Here is a 7,940-nt window from a genome sequence, read left to right on the forward strand (position 1 = left end):
CTCCTTTTGCCTTGCCCCATCATGCCTTTTGTCTCTTAATCTCTCCTGCCTTCCATCCTATCACAGACCATCCCTTTTGTTCTTTCCTCCCCTCCCCCCTTTCCCTGCCACTTGCTTAAAAACCTGTTCCATCTCCAGCTTTTTCCAGTTCTGACGAAAGGTCATCGACCTGAAACGTTTCTCTCTCCACAGATGCTGCCTGACCTGCTGAGTATTTCCAGCATTTTGTTTTTATTTCAGATTTCCAGCATCTGCAGTATTTTGCTTTTCTATATAAATGGAAGTTATTTTTTGTTTAACTCAGAGGGATTGAATCGGCACCACAGATAAACAAGTGGATACATGTGGTCTCTTCCCCCAGGCCTTGTTCTGGTATCAATCCCAGTCCCTAGTTCTTCCTCAACCCACCGTCATTAGGAGCAGTTAGTTCCTACAGCTACACGCCAGAGATAAGTCCAACACCAAAACCAGTTAATTTCCCATAGCATTGCTCATGAGTCAGTGGTGACTGTTTTTATCTGTCCAATGTCGACCATTAGACCCACTCCGTTACCCTTACCCAAGTACATTGCTTTGAGCCATCTGGAAGCAGGTGCTCTCCACGTAAAGATGCACACATTGGCTTCCCTGATTAGGATGTTGAGAAGCTGTATCGCACTAGTTGGGTTTGATTCTAGGTCTGTACCGAGTTAGCTGATCTGAGCCAGGACAGCATTTGGGGTGCTGCAATCGAACCTTTAACACGCCTGGGTTGGAGAGAGGAAAAATCAGTGAGCGTTCTCTCTCCTGCTCACTATCCAGTGGTGATGCCTGCTGGAAAGTGTATGCACATGGGCAGGAGTGATCTCCGCTTTGAGACTCCCCGAGTTGAACAGTCTGTGAACACACGCGGTCTGAACTTATGGAACCTTGGATGAGGTGCGGAGGGCAGCTGGCACCGATGGAATCATACCCCAGCATCAGTGGAAACCTTTAGAAGAGAAGTAAAAATTGAAGGAAAAGGAAACTGCTGGAATACAATAAGGTACCAATAAAGGAGCCTTCCAGCAACGAAGCTGGTCAACAGCATCATGGACATACCATCTAAATTCTCCTTTAAGTAAACACAGCAGAAGACATTATAACTAGGTAGAAAAACATTTATTGTAAATCAGACAAACTCGTCATTGAAACCTCACTTCACAGTTGTTCAAGCTGAACAGAAACAGGATAATTTATTTAACTGTGACAGTGTACAATACGGTAAAACCTGTAGGTTGGTGTAAAAAACAAATCAGCATTTTTAAGTGAGTGCAGGAGCTATTAATCTGCTGCTTCAGTGAGAATTGCATTAATATGTAGAAGAAACAAACGATCACAACTTCCACACAATGACTCACTGGGTAAATATACAATCTAGTACTGAGCCATATAGACGAGGAAGGTCCCTGGTTCCTTCTCGATAGGTACCGTTAGCTCACCTGCGGCAACAATTGGGGTGCCACAATTGGCTTCATTTCCCTTGGGCTGGGCAGAGTTCCTGCTTTTGATCACTGTCCAGTAAGCCCTGCTGGAATGTTGCCCACTCCCTAGGGTCCTACAAGAATGGACAATTAAGCGAGATGCTAGAGGGTGACTGCCCGGTACCCTAGGAGTGAGGAAAGGAGGGCAGAAAACTGTTGAGGGAAACTATATCACATTTTTTGTATATGATTTTTTTTCTTATGCAGAACCTTCATAGAACTGACACAACATTCCCTCTCCAATAACTTACAGCAGCTTATGAGGGAGTTGTGAACAAACATCATTATTTCATGCACTCATATTTTACTTTACATTTCTGTTGTGTCATAAATATTTTGGCAGACTGTGGTGGAATAACCAAACGCAGATTGCGTGACCGCTTTGCGGAACACCTCCATTCAGTCCGTAAGGGTGACCCCGAGCTTCCGGTCGCCTGTCATTTCAATTCACCATTCCATTCCCACTCCGACCTCACCGTCTGCGGCCTCTTGCATTGTTCCACGGAAGCTCAGCGTAAACTCGAGGAACAGCGCCTCCTCTTCCGATTAGGCACTTTACAGCCTTCTGGACTCAATATTGAGTTCAACAATTTCAGATCATAACCTCGGCCCCTATTATATTTTTATCCACACTTTTGGTTTGTGCCTTTTCCTTTTTTTTCTTTCTCCCACACGGCAGCTGTCTTTCACTCTGCCAGCGCATTTCACACTTCATCTAGAGCCATTGTCTGTTTCTTTACCTGTCCTATTACTATCTCGTCTCACCTTGAATATCTCTTAATGTCTCTTCTTTCATCCCCTCCCCCATTTCCCAGCCCCCAAACTGCCTTTTAATCTTTTCATTTCCTGCCTTTTTTTCTCAGTTCTGTAGAAGAGTTTCGACCCGAAACGTCGACTCTGTTTCTCACTCCACGGATGTTGCCTGGCCTGCTGAGTTTTTCCAGCGTTTTCTGTTGTTACTGTGGTGGAATAATGTTTGTCAAAATATTACTGGGCCTTCCCTAGGAGGATAAACTCTGGTAACAACCTCTATCGTCTGGTTTTATGCCTGTCCCTGCGGCGGTGTCTGTCTTCATCTTTGTATCGATCTTCATCTCTTTGTCGTTTATGATCTCTTTCCCTGCTTCTGTATCGCTCTCTATCTCCCTCTCGCTTTTCTCTTTCCTCGCCTCTCTCCTCTCGTCCTCTTCGTCTTTCCCGGTCTCGACCTCTCTCCCACTGCCGGCTATCCCTTGATGGCTCTCTGGAACTTGACCTATCCAGTTTGTCTACTTGCCCCTCCGTGTACAGTTCCGCTTTCAGTGCCGGGAGGCTGATGGGCTTCCTAAACGGACGATCTCGCCCACCAAATCGTAGCTGGCCCGATTCTTTTTTACCCCCTAATCCCCCTCCGAATCTCCGTGGGACCCATCCTCTCAAAGTCCGCTCCAATTCAAAATCCACAAATATTTCATTCTGGTCCACCACTAATTTATTGCTGTCCCGATGTGCCTTTAATAATGAGCGCTCTTCCTTGTATTCAATGAAGCCGTAGCATTTGGAAAACCCGGTGACGATGTCACGCACGAGCTTCAGTCTGCGGATGTCCCCAAATCTGGAAAAAGTTTCTTTTAGCTTCTCCTCAGATGTCTGAGGATTCAACCTGGCAACAAAGAGTGTCAGGTGGGGGTCTCCGAACACCCCCTTGTTTGGTCTATACTTGGCTGCAATTGCCCTGGAGACAGCTCGGTCATGGGGCTCCTCATCTGTGCCATCGATGCTTCCAGCTTTTAGTGGGTTGTACTGCTTCGCAATTGGAGTCCAAAGCTCATTCATCACCCTGAAACACAACCCAGTCTTGAATTAAACCACTAGAAGACAACTTCTTTCACATCCTTCCTTCACCACACATTTTTACACTATTATTAATGCCACACTAAACCACAACTCCTACACCCATGGCCTGGGTCCCGGAAATCTGGTCCAGGCAGATGTAACAAACAGCATCAGTGTGGGGAGTTCACAAGATATCACGTCCCTAATCCAAGGGCAATGATCAATTGCAGCATCCAATTATTGCGCAGCTGAGACTGGACCAAAGATCGAACCTAGGACATTCTTGTTCTTTGCAGTTTAGTACTAGGCAGTGCAGTTACCATAGGCCATTGGGGTGAGCTTGAAACTGTTGTTTTTCATTGGTTGCTGTGCTTGGAGGGACTGCTTTTACTGTTTGTTTTGAGTTCACAATGTGTTGTTGCATCTATTAGTTGCTGTAGGGTTATCATGGGAATATGTGTGAGGTAGCACATAAACAAATGTTACAATTTACACACCCATATATGGATGCAGAATTGCACTGCAAAAGAGATCTAATGACTTATATGACAGACTGAACAATGGGGTCAAATTCTTCGTAGCCACCTAACCACTCAACCTCCCCATTTTTATCTTAAATTCCTAATTTTTATCAAATTTATTCATCAACCTTATTCTTTTCTCTTGTATTTGTGGTTTCAAACTTACTCTCAGACACTCAAGTTGCCATCACTGAATTAGGTCAGTGTTAATACCTGGCATTAGATGGCACTGCAGCTCAACAGCAACACACACACACACACACTCGTCCAGCCATAAAACACTGCACGCTTCAAAACTCGATTGATTTTTTTTTTTTAAGTCCCATTCATCCCCAATATTATCTAAAAAAAAAAGGGTAATTATTGAAAATGGGACAAGAAAATATTTCTTAAAGGTGCTGTGGCATCTCATATCTTGAATATTCAGTGATGCAATAACATCACCCACTTCATCATAGATTTTGCTTGTTATCTCCAATTTTCCCCCCATCCTACACTGGCCTCCTGAAGTTGCAGGAGTATGGTTCAACGGGCATGAAACATCCTCTAGTGGACATTCTTCATATGTGAGCCTAGACAGTGAGTGCCAGCAGACTGATCGACCATAGGAAGCATCACAACTAATCCTGATCATCTGAAATCCACATAGATGCACTTTGCAGCAGAAACCATTGAACAGCGATCAGGAATCCTGGCTAATTTCCCTTTCCCCATTGAGACTAATTGTAATGCTGCAGCTGAGATCAGCTAACTCAGCACAGCCCAGGGACTGAACCAGAGACCGTCCTGGACTCCACTGCTCTGGTTGGTGCATTTATCCACTGCGTCTGTAGAAAGTCACAGCTCTTTACAAATAAATCTTAACTTTGCATAAAAAAATTAATTATTACAATTATCATTTTTTTAAATGTAATTCGATTTCATCAGGGCAGCCCTGGGGTGCAATGGGTCCACCAGGCTAAGCCATGGAGGGAATAATAAAATCAGCCACGGTTTCCTGCTCTGGTCACCAGGCCGCGGCCCAAACCCGAATGTGTCTGTGGGCAGCAGACGAGGACAGGGGGGAACTGTGATGTTCCAGTAGATGAATAGCTGCCACTGTCCAAACTCAGCGACAAGAGGGAGGGAATTCTACAATAAAACCCGAGTAAAGTCCCCTCAGAATAAATGAAATGAATATCAGAGATGCCGACCTGCTGTGCACCGCCGTCACCACATTAATCGATTAATAAATTATCACTGCGGGGAAATAATAAACATTTCATATAAATCCAGCACCAACTCCAGATACAACGTCACACCGAGCACTTCCGGTCCCTCCAGTTCCGTGCTCCGGCTTGTTCACTTCCGGGCCACCACAGACGGTGGTTCCGAGTTTTGGTCCGTTTCCCTCGCACTGGGCTTGAAATGGAGGGAGAGTGAACTGGTTTCTCCCAAAGAGCTTATCCCCTTAATGCTCTCAATCAGTTCTTTTTTTTGAATGCCAACTTTCTAACAAAACTTAAACTGGCCCGGATAATTTCCTGTATCGATTTTGTGCCTGCATTTTGTTGCAGAGTCTGGGCAGCTCTCAATTTCAACAATTTGCATTTATATAGCGCTTTTAACATATAAAACGTCCCAAGGCACTTAACAATTTTAAAAAAATTGACACCGAGTTACATAAGGAGATATTCGGACAGGTGACCAAAAGCTTGGTTAAATTGGTAGGTTTTAAGGAGCGTATTAAAGGAGGTGGAGAGGTTTAGGGAGGGACTTCCAGACCTTAGGGCCTAGGCAGCCGAAGGCATGGCTGCCAATGGTAGAGCAATGGGAATTGGCAAGAGGCCAGAATTGGAGGAGCGCAGAGCTCAAGGTGCATGGCCTCTCCCCAATCGGGAGGTCCCGCCCAGGCTGCTCACCAGCTGCTGCCGCTGAAAACATACTGCGCAGCAAATTTAAAGGGACTGCATACCAAAAAAAAATTCGAGTGAACATTGTAGAGCTGGAGGAGGCTACAGAGATAGGAAGGGGTGAGGCCATATAGGGATTTGAAAACAAGGATGAGAATTTTAAAATCGATGCATTGCCAGACCAGGAGCCAATGTAGGTCAGTGATGGGTGAACGGGACTTGATGCGAGTTAGTATATGGGCAGCAGAGTTTTGGATGAGCTCAGTTTTATGAAGGGTGCAAGTTGGGAGGCTGGCCAGGAGAGCATTGGAATAGTCGAGTCTTGATGTAACATCTCATTAAAATTCCTGCCACAATGCCCAAACTGAGCCTAACTCCAGTGTCAGCATTTAGCAAAATTAATTACCCCTCCCCTCCACCCCCAGTGGAATCCACCAGCCTAAGTTGTCCATGACTCCTGCTGAGTTGAAATGAATAGTTAGAGTTCATGCAGTAGCAATGATTGTGAATGATCATTAGAATATCAAACTATCTTTCATTGTAACAGCACGCTGGTTCAGATACCCCGTCTGAAACTTAATTAAAGTCACTCAGCCTTGCTGTCCTGTGAATTTAACTCCTTGAGGGCTAATAATTATATTGGGACTGCTATGGGCCCAATGGAGCTTTAATACCCCATTAAAAGGTTGCCGCCCACAACAAGAACGCCATTGAAACCGACCTTGAAATGCAAATATCCGGTACTAATGCTGTTGGAGTCATTGAAACTACCCATCGGAGGAGGTGTGGTGGGGAACCTCAAATGACTGGGTGCTGCCAGCTGAAAGGTAAATACTGTAATAGCTGTTGCCAGAATTGGTATCGGGTTCATCATCTTGGTTCTGGCTGCTCAGCCTGTCTGTACAGCCAAGCAATGCTTTTTTTTTAATCAATGCTATCTTGTACCACCAATGTCCTGGCCAGTTATGAAAATACAAATGCAGCTTTGCAATAATTTCACATGCTGCATTAATATCGCATTTGCAAATTCTAAGCAATTGCACACGTGCATATCTTGCACATACACAGTTGTTCCATTGTTACTTGCCATGATCTTATTGAATGGCGGCGCAGGCTCGAGGGGCCAAGTTGCCTATTCCTGCTCCTATTTCTTATGTTCTTATGTACTTAATCCACTTGCAATATAAATAGCATATGCTCAGCAGCAAGGGAACATGGAAGCCCTGACAATGGGAATGGTTCCGGATTATAATTGGGATATAAAGCACAATAAGGTTCCCTTGATGGCTCATCAAGTAATTACACCACCCATTCTACTTAAAAAAAATTTTTTTTTAATTCATTCACAGGATGTGGGCGTCGCTGGCAAAGCCAGCATTTATTGCCCATTCCTGATTGCCCTTGAGAAGGTGGTGGTGGTGAGCCGCCTTCTTGAACCGCTGCAGTCCATGTGGTAAAAGTACTCCCACGGTGCTGTTGGCCAGCATTTATTGCCCATCCCAAATTGCCCTTGAAAAGGTGGTGGCGAGCAGCCTTCTTGAACTGCTGCAGTCCGTGAAGTGAAGGTACTCCCACAGTGCTGTTACGGAGGGAGTTTCAGGATTTTGACCCAGTGACGATGAAGGAACGGAGATATATTTCCAAGTCAGGATGGTGTGTGACTTGGAGGGAAACTTGGAGGTGGTGGTGTTCCCATGCGCCTACTGCCCTTGTCCTTCTAGGTGGTAGAGGTCGCGGGTTTGGGAGGTTCTGTCGGAGAAGCCTTGGCGAGTTGCTGCAGTGCATCTTGTAGATGGTACGCACTGCAGACACGGTGAGCAGGTGGTGGAGGGTGTAAATGTTTAAGGTGGTGGATGGGGTGCCGATCAAGTGGGTTGCTTTGTCCTGGATGGTGTTGAGCTTCTTGTGTGTTGTTGGAGCTGCACTCATCCAGGCAAGTGGAGCGTATTCCATCACGCTCCTGACTTGTGTCTTATACATGGTGGAAAGGCGTTGGGGAGTCTGGAGGTGAGTCACTCGCCACAGAATTCCCAGCCTCTGACCTGCACTTGTAGCCACAGTATTTATGTGGCTGATCCAGTTAAATTTCTAGTCAATAGTGACCCTGTTGAGATACCGCGGCAAACGTGGGAGTCGAGACCAGAGTTGATGGAACACAACTGCTTTAATTTACATCATGGCAAAACAAGTGAAGTTAAAAAGCCCGCGCA

The 7,940-nt window shown here is 45.4% G+C and overlaps 1 protein-coding gene across 1 annotated transcript; it reads right to left on the reverse strand.

The window, feature by feature from the left end:
• Positions 1-1,125: 1,125 nt before the first annotated feature.
• Positions 1,126-5,606, reverse strand: snrnp35 (small nuclear ribonucleoprotein 35 (U11/U12)). Its single transcript, XM_085998488.1, has 2 exons — positions 5,032-5,606; positions 1,126-3,321 (listed from the first exon to the last, which is right to left on the reverse strand). The coding sequence occupies exon 2, from the start codon at positions 3,315-3,317 to the stop codon at positions 2,532-2,534; it is 786 nt and encodes a 261-aa protein (XP_085854614.1). The 5' UTR covers positions 3,318-3,321; positions 5,032-5,606; the 3' UTR covers positions 1,126-2,531.
• Positions 5,607-7,940: the final 2,334 nt, after the last annotated feature.

This window comes from Somniosus microcephalus, chromosome 1 (assembly GCF_052327205.1).
Source record: "Somniosus microcephalus isolate GS21.2 chromosome 1, FLI_Smic_1.0, whole genome shotgun sequence".
NCBI classification, from domain to species: domain Eukaryota; kingdom Metazoa; phylum Chordata; class Chondrichthyes; order Squaliformes; family Somniosidae; genus Somniosus; species Somniosus microcephalus.